The following is a 27,490-nucleotide window of genomic DNA, read 5'->3' as shown; positions in this document are numbered from 1 at the left end:
AAAATTTCTGGATCCACCACTGTAATCGTTCGGAATGTTTGATTCTTTGTACTTTGAGTGGCACAAATGAGTCCTCTGGCGTACACCATTTTAAGAAAGGTATCTTGGATAATCGAGTTTTATCAATAGATATAGGAAGATGTGGTATGAGTGCAATTAGACACACTCCATCCAAGTCGTAATTTATAAAAGTAAACCATTATAGGACAAGGTACGGTTTTCAACACGAAGCCTTGGCTCACACCGAACAGCAATCTATAAAGGGCCCCAATAAACAGAACTGAATGTGTAAGCATTTTACTTATGAAAGTATTATTACTACATTTTTATATCGAAGGAAATATTATTGCGTGTTGAGAAATAAAAAGATTAAACAAAGTTAAAATCATCAGCGATCAGAAATTATAAGTTGTTAATGTTTTTGTTCGTTGTATTCGTAAATCCTGCAATGTTTTTTATCCCTCAGATCAGCGTTACAGGGTGGAACCAGATTCTCCATTTGTGAGACGTCGAAGGATGTTTCTCAAATGTTGATTTATTCCTACGCCTGTAGTTTTGTCGTGTGGTTCCCTTGTTACAAGAGAGTTTGATGTTTTCCTACCAAATGGAAGAAATGCTTTCTGTGTTATCTGTTTCCCGCGTTTTTTAGTAGAGGTTTGACTTTGAGTATCAACTGGACCTTGACCATCTGGAGAGCTACCGGAACTTGGATTGCTATTTGTACCAGATTGCATTTCGCAATGTCCACCAAAATCCTCGTTGTCCCAATTTGTTTCTCTTATGAAGAAAAGTCTGCATGGTACATTACGTGCCGCATTTTGAACTGCTTCCCTTAGATGTCCTGGAAGATAGCAACTCGCATTAATATAGCTGTTTATTATAAACTAACTTATTTTCGCGGATTCTTTATTTCGCGATTAGTCCTTTCATGCTCATTTCGCGATTTTCAAATTGACTAAATGTATTATTATAAGGAAAGATCAACGTTTTACAAGTTCGGGACGATTTATATTCGCGTAACTTTTTTTACTCACAAAAGTCGCGAAAATAAATCGCTCGCTGGTTAACAGTATTTGTAAAGGTTATATAAAACTATGGTATTCGTATACTTAGTTTAGCATAAAGTAAAAAATCGAAACAATAACAACAAATTACTTTGTATTCATTAATTTTCGTTGTATCTAAATGTCGTGGATTTCGTGGATACAGATGCACCACGCATTTCAAAATTCAATGAATTGCAAATTCTCTATATGTTTGTATGCACAATTTGGCAAAACCACGAGATCAAATATCCATGAAGATACCGTACTTCCCCAATCCACGAAAATTTGTACCATCGAACATAAATTAATCTACGGTATATAAATATACAAACGCAATCGTTAAGATTAACACGATGCTGCTTCCAGAATATACATAAATATTTGGCTACAATTGCATGACATGGGTAAATAAGAAATGACATTTTATATTACATTGTAACAGAGGCATGTATGTTTTCACCATCTTGTTTATTACCTTTTAAAGTATATTAATCCGTAGAGGGTGTTAATAAACTGACAATTTGTCTTTGATTCCGTCACTTGGTTATTCTTGAAATTTTTATTCACCTTTCTGCATTTTTCTGAGAATCACAATACAAAACGTTTATGACAGGAGGTTTGGCTAGCCATTTTTCCTAAAAATGTCATATGCCAAGTCAGGAATATGGCAGTTGCTATCAAATAGTTCGTTTCAATGTATGTAGTCGTTTGTTTTGTTCATTTTACAGGAACTGTTTAGTTTATAACCCGGATTGTTTTTCTCTCAATCGATTTATTACTTTTGAACACCGAGGTATGCTGCTGTGTCATTTATTTATCACCTTCGATACTGTTTTATGTGCTACATATTTGTGTCAACTACGGACCTTCTAGTCTATTCAAATATTAAATTTCTATTTGCCTAGATATCGATGTACAATCATTAACATTTATCAACTTTTGCTATTTTATCCTGTCAGACTTTTAAAATCTGAGAATTTAATTATATCTTTCCTGTTTATTTTTTTCTTATCTTATTTACGTTTGACCCATGTGCCTTTGCTGGTAAATTTGTTTTCAACTATTTTTACCTTAACTTAGATTTCTTAGAATGTATAAGATCACGATAATCATTGGTATTTGCCTGCCTCTTTGCCATAAATGTTACTTGTATGGGAGGAGGTTGACAACGTATACCTGCTATGATATAATTAATTTTGGTCAATGGTATAAGCTTAAATCAAGGGGTGAATTGTCTCGCATCTTTGCTTATCCCGATGCCTTTATATATTGCTATAAATTAACTCATTTTAGATACCAGGATTGAAAATTTTATTTGCGTCAGATGTGCATTTCGTCAAAAGACCCTCGAATAACATTAGAAAGTTAAATTAAAATACGAAGTAATAATAAGGCATTGTATTTTGTCAATATAACGATACGTACCTGGAGTATACTGTGGACCTATTATCTTCGAGAATACATTCCAGGAAAATGCAACTGTCTCACCTACAGCACTCAATGAAGCAGCGATTTCTCGCAATAAGTTCAAAACTTGATCAGCATCATCAAGATCTGTTAAAAGAACAAATACTAAATATGATTGTCAGTTATATGTCATTTTTTGTTTTTAAACATATTTATTTATAGTGGATTATGAAACAAGTTTTGCAACTTATATTAATTACTTTCTACTTTGCGGCTGCCTTGTAGTGGTATTAGCCTGCTTTTTATCGAAATCTACATGGGTGTCTTTAATGTGCAAGAGATATGACTCTCTCTTAACACGGTCAGCCATTTATCGTCGTTAATATGTGTATTAAAATTGCATGTCTTGATGTTCATATGTTCTTACCAAAATAAATAACCGTTGGAAAACAGAGATGTGACAGATACCAAAGGGATATATACTAATATTCCAACTCATAAGTCGAATGAATTCTGAAAATACCAATACCATGGCAGAAACTTAAATAATACTTATTAATAAAATAAATCCGGTAAAATTGGTTAACAGTTCTCAATTACTAGTAGTCCATTTTCATGTAACCGAATTTTTTACTCCGGAATTTATATTTATATTTTTTAGGCAGTACACCTACCATCTCTGTGGTAGGACATCCTGGTATTTTAGTCAAGCAAGATCAACGTTAATAAGTAAATTCAAGATTTTAATCGGTACAACTTTCAGGAAAATTTAATTATTTCAATGCTTTATATACATGACGAAATCATAGTAAAAACTATAAATCACCCCCCCCCCCCCCCTTTCCCAAATTGCACCGATCATATCTTTTATTTTACTTCTTTTGGTTGCTCGCAATTGACCGAGTACCGGATGTCCTACCACAGAATAGGCAACATGTAACGAATAATTGTGGAATCCAGAATCACAATTCGGTAATATGAAAATGATCTATTGGATAACAACTGTACTTACTGAGAGAACTGCCATCAATTCTATTTCGTAATGCTTTGAAAAATTCTCCCTCACAATCATCAACTTTATCAAACACTTCTCTTTGGACCTCCAGCTCATTTGGATTATCATAGTTTATTGACTTTAGACCTGAATGGAAATTAAGTTTACGTTAACTATCAAAATCAATTGATCAATTGTATAGTGATTGAAATCAACTCAAATTACTCGACGCTTTTACATGGAGTATATAGAGCTAAATTTGTACCTTGAAAATCATTCTTTATTCAATGTAGTTGATTGCTAATTTTTTTTAACTACCACTTTATATTGCATACTCGATACAAACAAATTCTTTCTAGAAATAAGTTTGATCTACTGAATTTTAAAATTTTTTTTCATCAATGGTGAATATTTGAGGGTTGGAACGGGTTTTTAGTTTTGTAGTTTTCTTTATTGGGGGTGGGAGGCGGCGTTATGTTTTGGTCAATTAATCTCTATTTAGGATCTAACTTTTAGTATATTGACATAATATGTATACTGTTGAAGACTGTATGTTGAGCATATGTATATAGCTTTTCATTATTTCTGTTGTTGGGTTTCTCTTATTGAGTTGTTTTACATAGCCCTTTCATGCATACAACATGTATCATTGGCAAATACGCCCGTTGCCCTTCAGATTACTCATTTGATATGTTTATGTCTTACTTACCAGCAAAACATGTATCGGAAGCCAGCAGTTGTTCTGTAAAAAAATATATATGCGATTAAGAATATTTCAATATGTTTGTGTGTACAAATGTAATATTTTCATTGTTATACAACAATGAATAACCTCGTCATAAATACCAGAATTAAGAATATGAATGTCACTCAAGTTAAAAAGGTTACGAAAGCCAAATAAAAGTAAAAATGAAGAGCATTGAGTACCCAAAATTCCTTTAAGTTTTCTAATATACAGCTAAGGTAAATTATACCTACTATTCGTTGGGTATATTAATGACCGTTTCAGTGATAATTCATGTCTACATGGAAGAACTGACTTCATGGCTTGTGACACCCTTGCAGAGAGAGATCTCCACCGTCATAGATACTAGGATGGATGTTTTTATTTATTTCAACAATCATGACAATGTTAAAAGTAAAATAGAAGAAAAAAACGAATTCTAAGGAAAATTCAAAATCGCAAAATCAAAAGCTCAAACATATCAAACAAATGAAAAACAACTGTCATATTTCTGATTTATTGACAACAATATGTGAGCAAAACAAGTATTCAAAAAAAGATAAACTTGTCAGAAATTAGGGAACAGTAGTCCACATTAAGTTATAATCTTAATCACAAATAAAACAAATAACTATTTCAACAAAGAAAACCAAAATGGCATATAGGCACTCTATATATATTTAAACGAAGTACATAAGAAAAAATGACAGAAAAGAGTACACATAATTATAATAGCACAATTGTAAAAATAGCGGGATGTAAAAATATAACCAAAAGTGGACTTAACAGTAAAGGTAAAATGTACAAAGAAAAATAAAAAACACACTTTAACACAATATTAAGATGATTACAAAGTCAGTACCTAGAATCTATACTTCAAAACCATCGTGTATTTTTTTAAGTTGATACGGAATATTTATCAACAAAGTTTTGATATCTTCCGATGACCTTTAAAATAAAAGAAGGCGAGACAGTCTTTTACATAACCCTGATTCATTAAGTAATAAGTTTGCTATTTAAGGCAAATGTGTTTTCGTTTTCTCTTACCGTCGTGAGGTAACATAGACATAAGTTTATAGAATTCTTTCAGGAGCTCTCTCTCATCCGCCATTACTTTATCGCACATTGCATTTTCTTTACTCCAGTCAACTAGAACAGAATATATTTGTATATTGTACAAACATTCTAGTTTATTCACCATTAATAATAGGCGATATTAATAAAACAAAATCTATGAATTTAAAATTTACATAACAAATTTAATTTCAACTGTGCGTTTTTCTGTGTGCTTGTTTATTCCACATTGGCTACATGTAACAGAAGGATGTTAAATTCTTAAAACCGACGCATTTTTGCGCCTTTCCCAAGTCAGCAATTCCTAGGTTTTGTTAGTCTTGTGTCTTTTATATCATGATTTTTCTTCATTTGTATGTTTCGGAGGTTGGCGTGGCATGCATTTCTCTGAACTAGTATACATTGTTGTTCAGCACCAGCTAAAGCACGCCTCTTGGTGCAAGATTCTCTTGCTTCATTAATGGTCCATGGGTGGCATTTATCTGCTTTCAAATGCTACTCTTTGGTCGGCTTATTGTCCGTTTGACACATTCCTCGTTTCCATTCACTATTTTATTTTTTACCCCCTTCCTTAAAATATTTTATTCAACAAAACCAATATATTTGTTAAGCCCATGCCCCCCTTAATTAACTTGAATGGTCTGTGCAATTCTGGAAGTTAAACATCACATACCACTTCTTAACTTAGAGAAAAGTCCTCCAATTGCAGTCAATTCTTTCTTCATTTCCTGTATATATGCCGCTTTATCTTCTGTAGGTATCTTGTTTATAATTGCCTTCATTTCGTTTTCATCAGTCGATGCAAGCTCATGTATTGCTGATGCCGTCTGGAAACCATCCCATTCACCAACGTTCAGTCTAGTCTGAGCGGGAAAAAAACAATATCAATAAAAGAAAAGTGAAAAAAGATTGGGAAAAAATTAAAAAAGGAAATTAAAAAAATGATAATTGAAAGGAAACGTGTAGGAAATACGCGTGACCATCAATGCTTTATTTTTTACAGGGTAATAATGTTATTTCTTTCTTTTTTCTATATTGTTAGAACTTTAATCATTAAACTTTCTAAAAGCAATGCATGAAAACAAAAACCATAAAGTTAAAATTCATTATGAAAAATACAGCACAGTAAAGCTATTAGTATAATAACATATGCAATGCTGTAAAATTTTATTCCATAACATATTTATGATTTCAAACACTTTCGATAGAAAAAAAAGACAGGATAATAATTTAAAAGTATTTTAAGTAGTTCATCTGGTGGTAATATTCATGTGAAAATGAATAAGCAATTATGTACGTCCTAAAACTTTAACCGTCTACGCATACTTTTTAACATTTTTTTATTCGAACGTCACTGATGAGTCTTTTGTAGACGAAACGTGCGTCTGGCACACATATTAAATTTTAATCCTGGTATCTATGATAAGTTTATTTACATATATGCAACAATACGGTTTATTCGTGTTATACTTTTGTACAGAAGTGTTAGCAAAAACGACATGCTTCTAAATAATCAATCACAATACTGAAATATTTAGTATAACGAAATATGCGGCATTAATTAGTTTTCCCGAAATTGTAGGATAAAAATTTAAAACAACACCTTTTTGAATCTAAGGGGTCCGAATGGAATTTCTTTATTTACCTTCATTGGTAGCGCTCAAAGTCGAGTATTTGAAAGCCGATGACATATATAAGAGGGATGAAAGATACTAAAGGGACAGTCAAACTCATTAATCGAAAATAAACTGACAACGATATATAAGATAGCAAACAGTTAAAGACCAATATGACCAAAAAGGTAAGATATTTTGGCTAAATCCATATAACATCAACTCTGTCTGAGGGAGTTGAAACTTTAGTTTCTAAAATGTTTCTACATTTATAAACGGAGAATTTTCAAATTGTTTGTTTTAGATCGTTTCAGTACTGAAACGCTGACCGCTGAGCTCAGCCTGAGGATACCCTCGGAGACTAATAGTTCAGCAGCAGCAGCAGCAGCAGCAGCAGTAAAAAGCAACACTTTTTAAATGGCATGCGTCCACCGAAGCGCTTTCATTTGTCTTCACCTGGAAACCACTATATGAAAGCAAATAGTGATAAAAAAACGAAGCAGTTGAAGACCTATTTGACCCAACGCTAATTAGAGTTGACCTTAATGTGATTTTTTTTCAACAAATTCCACAGAAACGTATTCTACCAATGTTCGATTGCCGGTTGTGCATCAAGTACGCTTGTAAACAAGAATTGTGAAAGCAAAACCTATAACTAAACTCATCAGAGATACCAGGATTGGTATTTGTATTTGCGCTAGACGCGTGTTTCGTCTACAAATGATTCATCAGTGACGCTCGAGTCAAAAAAAAGCTAAGAAAGTCAAAAAGTATGAAAATAAAGCATAGAGAGTTTTGCCAAATACAGCTTAAGTAATCTATTCTTGTGGTAGAACAGCCTTAATATTTCAAAAACGTAAAGTTTTGTAAACTGGTAATCTATAATTATGATCATATCAATGATAATTCATGTATACACATACGTGCACAAAACTGGTTTGTTAATACCCTCGGGTGAAAAAACTGGGCTTTTACTTATGATGCCACCATCAGTGGCAGTGACCCTTAGGTCGAAAGGATGCAACAACAAAAAATAGACGACCAGCAAATAAAACCCTTTTAGGTACATTTTGCCTGAGGAAATTACCTTTTTCATGAACTTACAAATAGTATAAATTAAATTCTCCAACTTATCGACTTGTATTTGACAATCATGATCACTTAATTACGTTATGTAAAATAAATAATTGAGAGTCACAAAATCTTACTTTCATTCTCTATTTTTAAGGATCATTGCATAAGAATGGGTCATGACTTCTTTAAACATTTCACCTGTTAAAATGAAGATAACACCTTATACATGTTATGCGTCCGAAGCGTTTTATCTGTTTTTACATCCATCAGTTCCGATACCCGTTAAGAGCTATATGTATATGTATATTACATATCTACATAAGTAGGTGACTGTACCAAGTCAGGAATATGACCGCTGTTATCCATTCATTTCATTTGATGTGTTTGAGCTTTTGATTTTGCCATTTGTTCACGAACTTACCGTTAAAGTTCGGTATTTTTGTTATTTTACTTTTTAAAGGGACATTATGGAATAATAATCTAATCCTTTTCATGTCAATGTTGCCTGTTATATAAAATGCGAAGCACTCAATAAAAAAACCATATTGCGTGGAATGGCAAACTGATTCAATCCACTTATGCACACTAATGAAACGCGCCTTATCTTTAATCATACCCACAAAGGGTATGTAAAATTACCTTTAAAGATGTTTCCCTCTCAAAGATGCTAGACTTTACTACTGCTATTCCGACAACGATAAGTAATAAATATTTCATCTTTGTCGTTGGTACTTCTATGACACAAATTACTCTCATATGGTAGTGCAAGTTTTATATACTGCATCATTTGTAACTAAGGCAACCACTATACAAATCACTCATTGACAGTACAAAACCTTTTGTCAGATTTGAGACGTGGGGGATTAAAGTTTGTTAAATAGATAAATATTTTGAATTGAATTTGAAGTTAAATGTTAATTTCATCCTGTTTGGTTTCTTTACATAGAAAAAGAACCTTGAAATGAATATGATCCATTTATTGTATTTCCATATTAATTTCATAATTATTTCAGTTGGAAATAGAAATGTGAGCTCACAAAAAGTAGTAAACAACGTGCATAGATGCTGTTTCGACACATATAAAATGTATTTTATGTTCAGACCAATTGAGGATTTAATTTCACATTGATTTAACATGTTTAATGCTATTAACAATAGATTCTAGCGAACAAATCTTTAATTTCATTTTAATAGAAAATATTAGATAATGACTTATGTTATCTACCTTCATTATAAATGCTATACTGGCTATTTTAATTATGCCGAAAGTAAAATTTTGAAATGAATAAAAATTTTGAAATGAATAAGTTCATGGCAACAAAATAAAAAAATCTAATTTGAAAATTACGATTTTAATATGGAATACCTATTTTGGAATTTGTTGTCAAAATCTTCACAAAAAGATTTTTCCCTCTCGGCCTAATGCCTAGTAAGCCTAAGCCAATGCTCTTTAGATTGGAATTTTATTTGGCCTTTTTATTTAATTTTTTATTCGAGCATCTTTGATGAGTATTGTCTAGACGACACTCACGTCTGGGGTACAAAATTGCAAGCCTGGTATATCTATTATGAGTTATCTACTTACCCTTCCGGAGCACCTGCGATCACCCCAGTTTGTGGTGGGGTTCGTGTTGCTTACGTCTTTAGTACCCTACGTTGTGTCTTCTGTACTACTATTTTTCTGTTTGTCTTTTTATTTTCAGCCATGGCGTTGTAAGTTTATTTTCAAACTATGAGTTTGACTGTCCCTCTTGTATCGTTCGTCCCTCTTTTAATTATTCAGATTAAGCGTGGTGTACCAATTTTCAATGCTTCTCGCCTTTCGTTGTTTAAATTGTCAAAAAAAGTAGTTTGGATCGATCGATAATTAATAGTACTGCTCCTGAGTCTTATGTTGCTCAAACTTGAGCCTGTCGTACTTACTTTTATTAATAAGCCTAGTATCTTTAATAAGTTTAATAAGTTCTTGTTTATCATATTAACAAACGTATATCAATTATTTTTTTCATGACATAACTTTGATAAAACGTGTTGTTTTCCATTTTTTACATCACTGGGTCGATACCTCTGCTGGTGGACTATCAGTCCCCGAGGGTATCATCAGCTCAGTAGTCAGTGCTTCGGTACTGACATGATTTAACAAACTTTACTAAAATTGTCTGTTTATAAATTTTGAAATTATTATGAAACTAAGGTTTCAACTCCCTCAGGCAAAGTTGGCTTTAGATGAATTTGGCTATTTATTTTAGGTATTTTTGACATAAAGCTCTTCAACGATTTTCGGTACTTATACATCTTCGGATTTCAAATGTTTGGCTTTGAGCGTTCCTGATGAAGGTAAATCCAGAAAAGCGCTTCGGACGCAATAAATTATAAAACGTGTTGTTTTCCATTTTTTTATTATAGGATGTAAAGTAAAGAATAACCAAGAGTCCATTACTAGAACCTGCTTTTCAATTGAAAAGAAAAGGAGAGTTAGTTGTTGTTCCCATTATATATAGATATTCAGCATTAGTTAACCCTTGACAAAGTTTTAAAAATGTACGTGTATCAAATTCTTCGGATATTTTGGTAGGATTCATCGGCTATTAATGTTCTTTAACTTCTGCGTAATATTTGCACGTATTTCGTTTCGAGCTCCACTTATGAGTTTATGAAGAAAAACGCGATTCTGGCATACCAAATTATAAGTCTGTTATTTTTTTTGTCTTATGACATAATTTGGCGAAAGTAATTATATTAGGAAAGTTAACACAACTTTCCTTACTTTCATCAGTCTCTACTGTAGGAATGAAATTATACTTTGTCTGTTTTCTAGTCTGAAAAAAACATATTTTAATATTTCAACCTATTATATATATACAGTTACACAATGCATGAAGACAAGGTTTCTCACATGTGCCATCGAGATATTTATAAAAATATCCAAATCATTCAAGAGTAATCTGCCGCAGTTTTTCTAAACAATATCAGAATCAACAATTATGTTGTGGTTATATGCATATACGGTTACATGTCCTTTAAAAAAGTAATTAAAGAAATGAAGATAGGTGCTTATTAATGCTTATCTGTGACACTTTCACTTAATAATCAGCCATGCAAAAATAGTCAATTGCGTTATCTTATAATACATTAATTGTCACAAAAGGACGCATATACTTATTCTCAAAGCAACTTTAATCATATTTTAATTAAATCTTGATTGAATTCTACTTTTGGAATCATCCTTGATATGCCCTTACACATGTTACATGATCTTACCGGTTTAAAAGTAATAAGATAAATTATACATAAAACGACGTAATCAAACACTATATACAAAGAGGATGTGTTGTTTGTTTGTGAAATGTATACGATTTTGCTTTCGGTTAATTCATTACAAAACGAATTTGATAGTTATATCTGAAATTAAACATGAACTGAAATGAAAATTCAAAAAAGGTCACTAATTATGACCGAAAGAATATATAATTATAATATCTTTCTAATCTGGAAATCGATGGATCAAAATCAGAGACATGTAAAAATCCATCTACTTTTTGTTATGATCATGGTTGCAAGAGGGAGTCAATATTCAAACTTTACTAGCAATACTACCAGGTTTAAATTTTTCTTAAAATATCATTTACCAATAAGGAATATGGTAGTTTTATCAAATAGTCCGTTTCTATCTATGTTGGTGTTTGTTTCTGTTGCAGTTCGTATGTGTTATTTTTTCGTTTTATATTGGATGGGTTTCCCTTAGTTTTGGTTTGTGACCAAGAATTGTTTCAGTTAAATCAATTTATGACTATTGAACAGCGCTATACTTATTGCCTTTATTTGTCATGATCTGGTTAGTATAGATCCTAAACGCAATTGAGCAGCCGTAAAAAATAGAAATATCCCTATAATTCCGAAGATCAAAAATCTTAAGCAATATTTCATTTTGAATTCCGTACCAGCAGAAGTCCATTACTCAATTGATCTGAGAACTTTTTAACCTAGATTGAATTTAATTGTCTGTTATCTCACAAATCTGTAACTAAATTATGTCTAGTAATGGACTTCTGGCACTAGGTATGTACTTTAGTTTAATTGTGTGAATGTATTGATACAGACAAATTTAAGAGAAGAATGTTAAATTATAACAGATTACGTCCTTATGTGGTTCTTGTGATAATATTATTATTTTTTGGGATACTTTCGCTTAATCACTATTTGTGCTTGTATAATCAATTTCGTAATCTCCCTATAAATTTATAGTAACAGAAGGAAATATCATGTATATGAATAAAATTGAGAAGGGAAATGGGGAATGGTTCAAAGAGACAACAACTCGACCAGAGAGCGGAAAACAGCCGAAGGCAACCAATTGGTCTTCAATACAGCGAGAAAATCCAGCAACCGGAGGTGTGCTTCAGCTGACCCTTAAACACAAAATTAATGTGTACTAATAAAGTGATGGACGGCATACTCAAATCCGAAATATATTAAGGAAACTAAAATTAAAAATAATACAAGACCAACAAAGGCCAGAGGCTCCTGACTTTGGACAGGCGCAAAAAATGCGGCGGGGTTAAACATGACTTGAATTGATATTTCAAACCCTCCCCTATACCTCTAGCCAATGCAGAAAAATCAAACACACAGCAGTATGTATACATACTAGCTGTCGTCATGTTTTGAATTAATTTTAAATCAAATTTTAATTTTGGAATCATCGTCATGATACCTATATATTGGTGTATATTATTAATTAAATTCAGGGATTAATGCACGAAACAAGTTTGTTCAGTTGTAAGTGAAAGATGATTTAGAATTTATTTTGCATTTTGAATAAGTCTTTGCAAAACGTCATTAATGGTGATGTTAAAAATTATATAAAATATTTTTTGAAAAAAGGACAAAGTAAGTCAGTACAAATCGTGATAAAAAGACGGAGCATATATAAATAACCACATGTTTTGCTTACTTTACTTGAAAAAAAAAAAAAAAAAAAAAAATAAATAATTAATAATTTCTATAAAGTATGTGTTAGTGTTTCTTTGAGTTTATAATACACAGTGATATCTTAATAATTTGTTTTTGGTTTTAAATAGAAACTATAAGGTCAATTGTTCGTTTATTTTTATATCCTTTAAGGATATAAAAATAAACAAACAATTTAATTTCAATAGGGTTAAGTTTTCTTTTATTACTTTATTTGCGGCTTTGTGAAAATGGAAAAACTTAATTGATTGAAGTATACATTTTTGTTTAAGGGCCAGCTGAAGCAGGCCTCCTGTTGCGGGAGTTTCTGGCTGTGGTGAACATCCATTGGTGGACTTCGGTTGTTGTCTGCTCTTTGGTCGGGTTGTTGTTTCTTTGAGACGTTCCTAATTTCAATTCTCAATTTTATGAAGGAGGATTACTATAATTTAATCAATAATTTAGTCAACCTTATCAATTACCTTTAAAGTATTCATATAACAAAAAATTAAAATAATACGCGTTAATTAGAACTTAATAAAAAATATATTTATGATAAATGGCTGAAATAAACATAGTAGAGGTTTATTTTACTAAAGAGTCATTATCCGTCCAATCTAATTACAATATAGAACTCGGATTTTGTTATACTACATCGTATGAATTAATATGATTGTCGTGCTAAATCATGACATGCAGTAGTGGCCATCTTAAATGTGAGATTTTTTGGGGTTCTTTTACTCCGTGTTGACTGAGGCTTCACTGTGACTTCAGGCGTGCATGTGAAACAGCAATAAATCGCTGTTCCTTTTCTCAGTTTGTGGTTTTAGCTATGCACATGTATGATGATTTCGTCTCATGGATAGATACCCCATCAACCTGTCTTATCTTTTATAACTACTTTTTAAAATATATTCGAGCATTTATAAAGTTCTTTGTAATATATTGGGACCATGCATTATTTACTATAACACAAATGTACTGTAATGTATATAAAATATAAAAATTGCATAAATCTGAACTTCATGGTTATGACTTATATGAGGCCCCTCATGGGGGGTCCTAATAATCACATAATCACCATTTTTTTGCCAATATAATCACATAATCATTAAATATTTGCTTATCTTTAGTAATCAAATAATCATAAACTAAAAATACAGTCCTAGGTAATCAAATAATCATGAAATATTTGGCTTAATAATCAAATAATCATTAAAAAAACGGCCAAGTAATCACATAATCAAAAACCCCATGAGGGCCCTCTTATATGTGTTTTGCATCAGATAAGATTTTATCAAGCTGTAAAACTTATTATGACAATATTGTGAAACGCATTATGATAATCTCGAGTCTTCTGTTGTCATGCTACTGAGATTTTAATGGTGAAGGCAATGTGAATTGGCCATGTCGATCACAGATCTAGAACTTGGTAATGTTTTGCATAAAACCTTGGCACAGTTAACTTTGTAATGGGTTAAAAAGAAATAGTGAAACAAAATCGCGAGATATATACTTGCTTAAACTTCATGTTTGAAAGTCCCTATATATAAAAAGTAGAACAATATACATGTACTTAAATGATATATATCAAAAACTTTGTTAAAATTCTTTATTAAAACTTTCTTCTCTACAAGTCAGACAAAGCGTCGATTTGTTTTACCATTTCAGTTATTTAAATATTGTGGAGTTACCGACTTATATTTTTTGATAAATACCGGTTAGATATATAGTATTGTGGCTTAATAACATACGACATAGTTTTGATTCCACGGGAATTTGCATCAATGACGGAGATCCTGGGAGAGGGGAGATCCGAAGGTTGGACGATCAATACATTTGAATGGAGACATATAGTTGGACCCCCCCCCCCCCTTTAAAATGGATGGATCCGCCCCTGTTCATAATTTTTATATAAATATAGATCACGACAAACCTTAGTGTGTAGATCTTGTAAAATACTGTTAGTGACTATGTATCCGGTCTAGTTATTCTAGATCTAAATCTGTAACACAAAATTCATTCGGGGTAAGCAGTATAAATTGAAAATTATATGTTTGTTGATCCGTGATCCATGCCTCATCAGTTTTTTTTTTGTTTTTAGTTTCTAGATTCGCTTATTTTTGCCTAAATAAGTCAAATAAGGAGTATTCAAACTATTTATTTGTATATTTTGTCTTTGCGCTGACCAATTTTAGATCTACATAAAGTGGTAAAAATACTAATTTTATTACACTGCCTCCTATGAAAAGTCGACTAACGATTAAGGACTTGTTTCAAAATGTTTTGTTTGAAAGTTTTGTTATATATATATACTCTTTTTTCTTATTTATTTGTGAACGTTTTCAACTACATAGATAATCAAAGTACTGAAGTACTGAACATCGGATGACCGCAGGTTCTTGTGGATGGTCAAAAGCGCATGTCACAGAAACTGATTACATCTCTATACCTGAAACTTAATTTACAGAGATATTTTTTTCTAATAGAAGTTCGTGCTTGGATGATGAATAAATGACAGGAAATTCAACCTCACCGTAATAACTATTATATTGTAGTGCAAGAAATCAGTATACCTTGGACTAGTATACTTATATAATAATAGTCGTAGAGAATACACTGGTTTGTTGTTATATAAATTATTAACATTACGATTGCATGTATATATAATTTTCATCTATTTGTATATGATAATTCTATTCTACTATTATTATAGTGCAGTGCAAGTGCATGGTGGACACTCTTCTGTAAAAAAAATCAAAGCCTTAAAGGCTGTAAAAGCAATTGCTGCCATGTTAATGTTTTGGGGACTTTTATTTTTCATCTACATATATAAGAATTAAACCTGACAGGACATGGTTGTCTAGTGAAAAGCAAGAATGTTTTGACTTTATATCAATAAAAGACTTAAGCAGGAAATCATTTTTAATATGTTTTATATTTCACAAGGAGACAACAAGTTTACCAGGCTAAAGTTGGGGGTAATTATGGATTATCCCCTGGTAGTGTTTGTAACTCGGCAATAATTACTTTATGTAACTCGGCAATAATTACTTTTATTTAATATTTAATTTTAACAATTTTCATAATTAATTTAAATTAACCATTCAGTTAAAACATTTCACCTTTCGAGACGCTAATGTTGAAAAATGGGACAGAAATAAAATAACTTACAAGACATAAACATGTAAAAAATAAATATATATTTCAGCTTACTAAAAATATTTTCATAGTGTTACTTTGACATCATTTCTTAAAACTAAGTTCCACACAAATTGTTCATTTGATATGTGTCATCCTCATGCGATACGAGAAGTTTTCATGTCGCTAAATAGTCTTCGTGTCGCTTAATTTATTCTTCTTGTCCGTTCTTAACGCTTCTTGTCGCTAAAATTCTTCTTGTCGTTATTAGTGAGACCGCTATTTTTAGATTACAGGTGGGCATTTACACTACACGTATAACCTGTGTAGTGATTTTTATTTTACGATAAATTTATGAATGAACGATAATTTTATGAATGAACAAGAGCACCTGACCTCTTTCTGAAACACCAATTAAGCATATAAAATCGTATTTATTAAAGGGAAACTTCGCAAAAAAATCAAAAATTGATATTATGTTCATTCTGTATAAAAATGCTCAAATTCATGAATATTAAAGTTTTATTCTGCTTGATAAGAGATCACCATCGATTTTAAATTTTGAGTATCAATTCTCTCCGGTCGGCCATTTTGTTACCTTCTCCGAATTGCTCCCAAGATATGTCTAAGGACCAAAACTACAGTAACCCGATGTAGTCGTAATTGCGTGTTGATATCTTGTCAATCGTACGGTTATTTTATCCAACTAGTTAACTATAACTAAGTTGATACAGAAAATTTTCTTATCTTTTTTTTTTTTAATAACCATGATCTGTTATTTTTAACAGTAATGATAGTATTGGAATTAGTTAAAAAGTAAAAGTTTCAAATCATAAATAAGTGTTCCGTGAAACTTTAATTGTTTTCGGAAATCTAATTAGTTCATAATTCTTTTATGTAATAAACTTTATTCAAATAAATTAGGATCTTCGCTCCACTGATCACCTGCATGGCTAAAGGTATTACTCCCAAAGGTATTGCAGGGGGTGTGACACGTCCAGGTATTCAAGCGATTTCCTGTCGACCTTGCAAATTCATGCATCGTTTCACTTCTTAGGGTATTGGTCAGTGTACACAGCCGATAACTTATAACTTTCCATTTTGAACTATTAGGTGTATAATATGCATCTCTATCTTGCGTGTCCGAAAGTGATATTATATACTAGTCATTACTAAACTCATACCAAGGATTTGTATAGTTAGTCTAACTATACAAATCCTTGCTCATACGCTTGTTTATGAATAAAATTTCTGATGTAAAGAAAATTATTTATAAAAATATAGATAATACCTAAAAATAAACAACAGATTTGATGAAATAAAAATCTATATACATATTTTTTGTCATTGGTGAAGGACAGATCGGACCATACCAGAATTTTTTATTTAAAAAAATGTACGCACTTGTTGACCATCGTATATACGCCAGGATAAAAAGTTACGGAACTATAGCGCAAATTCAAATATATACATGTATACATTGTACATAAGAAAGAAACATACATAATTCAGTCAAATTTTCACCACTAAATCAACAACTGAAATGATTCCATATTTTGTTGAAACATCGTACAACCGGAGAACAGAAATCGCAGGTATGAAAATGCACTTTTTTCACTGGTGTTGAAAACCCAAAACTAATTTGACTAAAATTTATGAATGACGGAAATTTAAGCGATAACAATACATCGGAGTGACCTCAAGGTCATCCTCTGTAAAAATGGAAAAAAATCATCATGCACCATGTGGCTGGCCAATATGATCGATTTTGAGTCATCTAGACCAATTTGTAGATCTTCCCGATAATTTCTTATATATATATATATATATATATATATATATATATATATATATATATATATATATATATATATATATATATGTAACAATAACATCTTCATGCCTTATATATCATGTACTGTAGTACGCCGCTATATTAAAACTGACGTGGAAAGGTAACACATGCCCACCGAAAGCTCTTTTTTTGAGAGCCCAGGTGGTCGTGTGGTCTAGCGGGACGGCTGCAGTGCAGGCGATTTGGTGTCACGATATCACAGTAGCATGGGTTATAATAATAATAATAATAAATTCTTTATTTAAAGAGGGTAACTCAATTAGAAAAATTCTAATTTTCATTGAGGCCCTCAAACAAAATACATGCATACAGTTAACATTGATACATTAAATTACAATATATATTACTAGTATATACAACAATTCAATCACTAAAATATACAAAGGGTAATAAATGACAATATTTGATATAGTTTTGTTAGAGAAAAACAAATTATTTGACTTGCATATAATTTTAAAGAAAATGATTATAACTATGTTTCTTGAATAATTCCACATTAGGACATTTTTTTATTTCGAGTGGTAAATTATTCCATACTTTGGTTGCAGAGTAATGAAAAGATTTTTTATAAAAATTTGTATTTGGCCTTGGAACAAAAAGATCATTATTAGAGACAGATCGTAGGTTGTGGCGTTGCACATCATCAATATTTAGAATTGCTAAGTAATCAGGTGTTAGCCCATTTACAATTTTATACATTAAAATTGATTGTTGGTATTTTATTCTTTTGGTAAAAGATAGCCATTTTAAAGAAGAAAACATGAAATTAGATGGAATAGAAATATCGCATTCCAGTATAATTCTTGCTACTCTTTTTTGAAGTTTTATGATTCTATCTGAATCTTTTTGTAATAAATTTCCCCAAACTGAACTACAATAGTCTATATATGGTAGAATATATGCATTATAAAATAGTTGCCTTGTGTGGATTGGCAAATATACTTTAATTTTATATAAAAGTGATACTTTAGAAGAGATTATTTTACATACACGATCAACATGATCTTCCCAGCTTAAATTTTCATCAATGTCAATTCCAAGTAATTTGAAAGAATGGACATTCTCAATACATGTTTCGTTGACGGTAATGCATAATTCTGATAGTTGTTTAAGTTTTGGTTTTGAACCCAATTTCATACACTTAGTTTTTTGTGCATTGATTTTCATACTGTTATTGTTACACCAAGATTGTATAGCATTTAAATCATTTTGCAATATGCTGTTTATTTTTTCAATGTTTTTATCGAATCCCGGCGAGGGAAGAACCAAAAATTTGCGAAAGCAAATTTACAGATCTAACATTGTTGGGTTGATGTTTAGACGAGTTGTATATATATATATATATATAGTGCTCATAAATTTTTACTTCTACCAATATTTTATATCATAATATAAAACAATAATCAATTGAGAATAAGTAACCCCCCCCCCCCCCCAAAAAAAAAGAAAGATGCTCCGCAGGGCGCAGCTTTATACGACCGCAGATGTCGAACCCTGAACAGTTGGTGCAAGTATGGACACAACATTTAAGCTTGATACAGCTCTGAATTTGGATTGTGATTAAATATTTGACACAACACAGATTTCTGACACAGAATGAATGTGGTCTAAGAACTTAAACTTAAAAACTTAAAAATTTTAAATTGGACATTTACCTATTATGGTCCAATATCCAAAGTCTAAATACATGGTTAGATTCAGCATATCATAGAACCCCAAGAATTCAATTTTTAATGAAATCATATAATGTTCAATTTTAGACCCTTTAGACCTCAATGTGGACCAATTTGATAACCGGGCCCAGATATTAAAAATCTAAATACATGGTTAAGTTCAGCATATTGAAGAACCCCATATATTCAATATTTGTTGAATTTAAACAAAGTTTAATTTTGGATCCCGATTTGAACCAACTTGAAAACTGGGCCCATAATAAAAAATCTAAGTACATGTTTAGATTTAGCATATCAAAGAACCCTAAGAATTCAATCTTTGCTAAAATCAAACTAAGTGTAATTTTGGACCCTTTTGGTCCCTAATTCCTAAACTGTTGGGACCAAAACTCCCAAAATCAATCCAAACCTTTCTTTTGTTGTCATAAACCTTGTGTTAAAATGTCATAGATTTCTATTTACTTATACTAAAGTTATTGTGCGAAAACCAAGAAAAATGCTTATTTGGGCCCTTTTTGGTCCCTAATTCCTTAACTGTTAAGACCAAAATTCTTAAAATCAATCCCAACCTTCCTTTTATGGTCATAAACCTTGTGTATAAATTTCATAGATTTCTATATACCTCTACTAAAGATATAGTGCGAAAACTAAATGTCTTCGGACGACGACGACGACGCCAACGTCATACCAATATACGACCAAAATATTTTCAGTTTTTGCGGTCGTATAAAAACCAGAGTGTTCACACTGAACCACTGTGAGCGCCTGCTTTACTTGATTGAATTTATGTTAAATAAGTAATATGAAGGTTTTTCTACATGATTTACATGCATTATCAATGTTATTTGAAAATGAGGTCAGATAAACTATATGCTAGGCGGATTTGTACATCTTATGATCGTACCACACAACAAATATTGGTATTTTCGCTTTATATATCAAAAGTAACATAATATAAACATTCACCAATCAACCAGGTATTGAAGTTTAGGTAATATGAACACCGTCAGATCGACGCGAACATCCATAAAAATTTCAACTACACCAACTATAGGTCGACCTCATATCTGATAGTATCATACACAGACAGACCACGATTGAAGATTACAACTAATTTCCTAATGCTTGTAGAGTAAATTTTGGTTGGATTGCTTGCATTGTTTGTATAAATGTTTATTCAAGCTTTGTAATTAAGATTGACATCTTCAAACAGTATACATAGGCATAGTTAAACCTGTATATATTATACCTAAATTGAATTAGACGTTATTCCAATATAATTGTACAATGTACAAACTAAGCAAGCAAGCTAACCAGTCTTGCTCAACATGCATTAGGAAATTAGCTGTAACGCCATTTTCAGCACTTGTTATTTCAAGGAAGTCAGTTTATATTGGTAAAGGCAACGAACAACTACAAACCATTGGTAAGACAGTACCATAAGTGCTATCCTCGATCCAGACATAAATGTCCTATTGATCAATTATTCAAACTGTGAAAAAGAGGTTGCATTTTATAGTCCCGCCAAATTACGTGCCTGTCGCCAGTCAGAAGCCTGTAGTTCAGTGGTTGTCGCAGATTCCAGTCAACCAAAAGTCCTATCCTCTATCCAGACATGCATGTCCTATTGATCAATTTTTAAAACTTTGATAGAGGTTTCATCAATATATTTATCCTGCAATTGGGTGTCCTACTATACAGATACAGCCCTACAGATATCGCTTTAAAGCTCCGCCCACTGCCGGACTGAGTATTGTTTGAACCTGTGTGACCTCAGAATGTGTGTTCCAGTTGCATTCCAATGACGATGACAATTGTCGATTTCAAACTTGAATGTGTATGATTGTGTTACAAAATCAAAAAAAAAATAGCCAAATGTCAATTTCAGCAAGCATGTTTAGTGAATGTCAAGTCTGAATCGTAGGACAACTCGTTCACTTCTGTTTCAAATTTGACAATGTTTTGTTATATTTTTTTTACTGTTGAAATATGTTGTAATGTTAAAAAGATAATTATTCACCTTGAGCGATGTATTATTGTTGATCATTCGAGATTCTTTTTTTTTGGCGTCTTCAGCGTAATGTGGGATTTTGATATTACTACTCGGGTCTCAAGGGATTACAAATCGAAAATAAATGCTAAATATGTTAGTTTTTGTATCTTTCGAAACACAAACAATATACAGAATTAATTGCAGGATAAAGACAATAACTGTTTAGTGTCTTTAAATATCAGCTGTATTTGTACTCGGCTCGAAACAAGTGTAGTAGCTCGCATACACCTCGTTATCTAGCCTCGTACTATATATATAGTCCCGCCACATTACGTACATGTCCCCAGTCAGAAGCCGTTGTATATTCAGTGGTTGTCGCCGATTCCAGTCTACCATATATGTTGTTATAAGATATGCCGCCAGTGTGTTTCAGCATTTTTTGAGGGAGCTTGATCTTTGCTATGCCACCGTTTATTTCAACCAATAAATATACAATTCCTTGTTTCAACGCACTATGTGACAATACCACTTTTCCAATCAGAATGAACATTTTTGCAGTTTTTTTAAGAAATGATTTCATTTTGTATTAACGTATTATTTGTTTAACTATTTTTGTTAAATGGGCGATTTTTCTTTATATAGCGAGTAATTAGATGACCTTCAGTTTTTGTACATATACAAGGTCATTAGTTTTCTCGTTTAATTTGTTTTACATCGTCATTTCGGGGACTTAGCGGAATGGGCTTTGCTCATTGTAGAAGGATGTACGGTAACCTATAGTTGTTCATTTGTCATTTTGGTCTCTTGTGGAGAATTGTATCATTGGCAATCATACCACATCTTTTTTAATAAACTATTTTTTAACAGCCTATTGCAGAGAAAGCTTACAAATAAGCAATTTAATTCCATTAAACAAGTCATTATTAGGAGATAAATGTCGAAATACAATTTAGGCACGGCTACCACTGGTAAAATTATTATTTATCTTAAGTACAACTTCTTCAGTCTCATTGAAATATATTAATTACAATTCATCTCTTAAACCAGGTGCTCCTCAGCTTTATATGACCCCAGTGGTCGAACCCTGAACAGTTGGGGCAAATTTTTTTTTCAATTCAAAGTTTTATTTAGAGTCGATATTCAATAAACTACATAACACAAGCTCTAGTGAGCTTTTCAAATCGACTTAATAACAAAATACAATACACACACACACAATACAATACACACATACAAAAGTCATGAAAACAACACAATTTTAAACATATAATGCATAGAGGGTGGTAAAAGGGGGGGGGGGGGTGCTTGCACGAAAAAAACGTGAAATGAGACATAATTTCACGTTGAACGTGAAATAATTTCTGTAATGTACGTTGCGCGAAAAATAAATACTTTTATTTGAATCTTTTGTGACTGAGTCACTGTCCTCTTGTATATATAAACTCTTTGTTTTATAGTCCGTTTGACTTCTATAAATCTTCAAAAAATAATTCTTAAAATTTCATTTTTAAAGATAAATATTTTTTTTCTTCATGTATGTTAATGTATGATATATACGAACTCTGACTATGAATATCATAATTTTAAACCTATAATCAAGAAAGTTACTCATTAGGTCTCTATGTTACTTCAATTTATTTTAATATAAAATACTCAATGGAGTACGTATGAGTAGTGCAACAGCCTTCCATTCAAAACAAAAACATTAGACATGTGCTCTTAACCTGTTTCATTGTACCATGTGACTTTACTCATTTAAATAACTCTGGTCATGTGTGCATGCTTTTGTATTTCTCATTGAATACAGAAAGCTCAGTAATCACATGACCAGAGTTATTTAAATGAGTAAAGTCACATGGTACAATAAAACAGGTTTAGAGCACATGTCTAATGTTTTTGTTTTGAATGGAAGGCTGTTACACTACTCATACGTACTCCATTGAGTATTTTATATTAAAATAAATTGAAGTAACATAGAGACCTAATGAGTAACTTTTTTGATTATAGGTTTAAAATTATGATATTCATAGTCAGAGTTCGTATATATCATACATTAACATACATGAAGAAAAAAAATATTTATCTTTAAAAATGAAATTTTAAGAATTATTTTTTGAAGATTTATAGAAGTCAAACGGACTATACTTGATATTCCCGATTTAGTATACACATTTATGATATAATTGGTTTACGGCTTTTAAAAAAGTATTTCTTGACGATCCCTGGCAAGTGTTTGAATTTTATTTGAAAAATACCGAGCACGCAAAATAAGACTTTGAACATCACGATGTACGTAAAATTAAATTAGCAGAACACGTTGAACGAGGCACCCGTCTTGCACGACTGTACGTCAAATAAAAAAGTAAAAACACGTTGAACGTGAAATAAAAAACGGTGATCACGTTGCACGAAAATAACCCTTTACCACCCACTGCATAGTAAGATACCATAATGACATATATAAGTTAAAAGCATATAGTACACTTAAAACATAGCACAAGTTAATAATAAGATTGCACAAATCAAATAGTCACACAGAGAATAAAAGTAAAATAAAACAGGCATAAATACTATATGCATGCACTGCACTGGCATGAGCTGTTACTTGGATCCCATGTTTGTACCAATTTTTTGAATTGGTCGAAAGATGTTTCCACTTGACAATGGTTCGGTAGCTCATTCCATATTTGTGCAGCATTATAGCGAAACGATCTTAAGCCATATTTAGTAGTTCGAACTCTTGGGAGTACTGCTGTTTCCTGTGATCTTAAATCATACTTGTTAATTTTTATATCAATCAAATCATGAAGGTAGCTCGGACTTTTTTGGTGAATCATTTTAAATGTTTCTATTGCAATTGTTTTTATTCTTCTTATTTTTAAAGATGGTAATTTAGATTTTTCTAGCAATTTTTCGTAAGGAATATCATAATCTTCATAAATGAATCTTAGAGCTCTTTCTTGAATTTTTTCCATTTTAAAAGAATTTTTTTCACTACAGTAGTGCCAAATTACTGGACAATAGTTAAAGTTCGAAAGTATGAATGAGTAGTATGCTGTTAACCTACCTAGCCTGTTTAAATATTTACCCGGGCCATACGTTTTAGAATATTTAATTGTCTTGAAGCCTTTTTACATATTTCAGAAATATGATTGTTAAAATTTAAGTCCGAATCTATAGTTATTCCAAGAAGTTTAACATTTTTTTCACAAGAAATTTTATTTCCATTTAAATTAAATAGCAAATTATGTTTATTTGATTTTTTCCTCAATGGCTATAGCCTGGAATTTGTCAGGATTAGCCTTCATTAAATTTATAGAAAACCAGTTTATTAGATTTAAACTATCAGTTTCTAAACTTTCAACAACTTCATCTAAATTATGATCACTGTATGATACAGTGTTGTCATCAGCATAATTATAAATGGTGCTTTTTTGTACAAAATGAAATATGTCATTTATGAAGACATTGAAAAGTACTGGACCAAGAATTGACCCTTGTGGTACGCCTTTAAACATACGATCCCATTCGCTGTAAGAACTTATTTTTTTTATTCGTTGTTTTCGGTTTTCTAAATAACTTTTTATTAATTTTAGAGAATTTTTAGACAGACCGTATGCTTCTAATTTAAGTAAAAGTAAATCATGAGGTAAACAATCAAATGCTTTAGATAGATCCATCAAAATTGCAGCAATAAATTTGTTCTCGTCCAGAGCTTTTTTCCAGTCTTCTTTTATTTTAATAAGTGCAGTTTGGCAACCAATTTAAAACCTGACCTAAATGCCGAAAGAAGAGGATGAAAATGTTTATTTAAGAATTCCATAGAGGATGAAAATGTTTATTTAAGAATTCCATTAGTTGGTCATAAATTTTAGAAATACATGGCAACACACTTACAGGTCTATAATTTTCTTTATCAAGAGAGTTATTCTTTTTAAAAAGTGGGGAAACCTGAGCAGCTTTAAGATTATCAGGAAAAATTGAGCTTTCAATTGATTTATTAACTAAAATTTTAATAGGATTTGCTATTACTGGCTGTGCCAATTTTATAATTTTTGGTGAAATAGTGTCATATCCAGTGGCTTTTCTTATATACTGACTGGCTTTAAAAACGCAACACTCATTGTGTAGAATTTTTTTCACCAAATAATGTTTGATCCTCATACAACTACTATTCATGCTCATCATATGTCTTTCCCTTTCGAAAAATAAACACCTGACTTACCTGTGGTTTTTGAACATACCAGATTTTTTAGATCGCACGAAATTTCAGAAAGAGAAATTTCGAGCCAATAAAAGATTTTTTCCGGTTTTTTTTCTTTGTGAAACAGTTCGTTCAATCCTTGGACACACTTAAATCATTTAAAAAATGTTGCATCTCCATATTGCCAAAACTCAGAAATGAAAACCTGAATCAACTCGTTAAAATTCTGCAAACAGGAAAACGTGAACGTGCTGCAACACAAAAAATTGACGTCAGAAACTCGTCCTACTGTCCTCCCGACAATGAAACCGGTAGACTGGATTTGTTGAAGACCATCAAACACTAGATCAACATGTAGTGACAATGCAACGTCAATAGAATTTGATTTAGACAACGTCATTTGTGAGACAGATCTACGGCTGTAACGTCAACTGCTAACCAAATTGATGAATGAAATTTTGCACAGATTATTGCCATAAATGTTTCCCATTAACTGAACTGGCAAAGAATCGACTGCAGAAAAACATTTAGAGCCTTAAAGTTTAAACCGCATAATTGACAAAACCCATTGTAATTGGTGGAACAACGGCAAAATCAGAAGGTGCAAAACAGAAACCAAAACGTGCAGAACAGAAATGGTTGACCTTTCTGACAATCATTTTGGCGTTTGTTACAGGCAGCCATTGCTTTTGACGGTGACACGTTCATTGGTAAGGGGAAAACCAGGGTTTCAGTGTATACGACAATATTTGAACACCGAAAATGACGTAATCAATTCAACATTCGAACTGCATTTTTTTTCCAAACATTTAAATAATGACAGAACTTTCTATTCATAAGTTTGTTTACAAAAAAATGCATAATTAAAAATGAAAATTGAAAAGAATAATCTAGTGTTGCGTTTCTAAAGCCGGTCAGTATATTTAACCTATTTATTTGTTTACTCACAAACTCTTCTGTTACAGGTTTAAAATTCAACTCATTATAATCATTTTTATTTTCTTCAATTTTTATTATACTTGGATGATTTCGGTCTATTTTAATGTTTTTATCTCCTATATCTTTAGCCACATTTATGAAAAATTTATTGAAAATTTCTGATACCTCTTTAGGATCACTGAGAAGTTATCATTTTCATATAAAATTATGTTATTGTTTGATTTAATACTTTTATTTGATAGAAATGGTTTAATAGTGGAATAAAATGTTGTTGACTTTGGACCACCAGCAGTTCTTTCATAAAAATATGTTTTAATTGAGCTCTTTTTTATTTTTGTCACAGTATTTCTCTGTTTTCTGTACAACTCCCAGTTGGCATCACTTTTATTTTTAAGAAATCTGTTATGGTACATTCTTTTTTTGTAGATTGCACTTCTTAGATCTTTATTCATAAAGGGTGCAGGTGCTACTATTGATCTTTTTTTCATTGGTATATGCTTGTCAATGATGTTAACAAATTCAGATTTAAAATTTGAATACGCTTCATTGACATCAACTGACAGCAAATTATCAAAATTTACACAATTGGGTTCATGTACAAATTTTTCCTGGTCAAAAAATTCAAGCTCGATACCATCTGGATTGTGATCAAATTTTTGACATAATAGAGGTTTATGTCACAAAATTAATGTGGTGAAAGAGCTAACAAATCTATTGCACAATACTGTGCATTGAAGATTTCTTGAAAACTTTTTGAAGAAAAAAAAAGAAAGTTGTTGGGCACTACTTCTATCATACAGTAA

General features: G+C 31.6%; 2 protein-coding genes across 2 annotated transcripts in view; one reads left to right on the top strand and one right to left on the bottom strand.

Moving 5' to 3' along the window:
* LOC139497170 (uncharacterized) overlaps positions 1-27,490 on the top strand; it is a 545,683-nt gene that overhangs the window by 30,003 nt on the left and 488,190 nt on the right. The gene's annotated exons all lie outside the window — the stretch shown is intronic.
* Positions 282-8,717, bottom strand: LOC139497148 (uncharacterized). Its single transcript, XM_071285238.1, has 7 exons — positions 8,572-8,717; positions 5,919-6,108; positions 5,219-5,320; positions 4,157-4,189; positions 3,466-3,594; positions 2,472-2,600; positions 282-841 (listed from the first exon to the last, which is right to left on the bottom strand). The coding sequence occupies exons 1-7, from the start codon at positions 8,686-8,688 to the stop codon at positions 474-476; spliced, it is 1,068 nt and encodes a 355-aa protein (XP_071141339.1). The 5' UTR covers positions 8,689-8,717; the 3' UTR covers positions 282-473.

The sequence above is a fragment of the Mytilus edulis genome, chromosome 12, assembly GCF_963676685.1.
Source record: "Mytilus edulis chromosome 12, xbMytEdul2.2, whole genome shotgun sequence".
Classification (NCBI taxonomy): Eukaryota; Metazoa; Mollusca; class Bivalvia; order Mytilida; family Mytilidae; genus Mytilus; species Mytilus edulis.
Note: the sequence above shows the minus strand (reverse complement) of the source record. Positions and strands in the feature narration are given on the sequence as shown.

Coding starts and splice junctions, on each gene's coding strand:
- LOC139497148 (XM_071285238.1), bottom strand. CDS start 8,688: ATGAGAGTAATTTGTGTCATAGAAGTACCAACGACAAAGATGAAATAT. Junction 6,109..8,571: donor AGAGGGAAACATCTTTAAAG/GTAATTTTACAT, acceptor TTTCCCGCTCAG/ACTAGACTGAACGTTGGTGA. Junction 5,321..5,918: donor TTTCTCTAAGTTAAGAAGTG/GTATGTGATGTT, acceptor ATTCTGTTCTAG/TTGACTGGAGTAAAGAAAAT.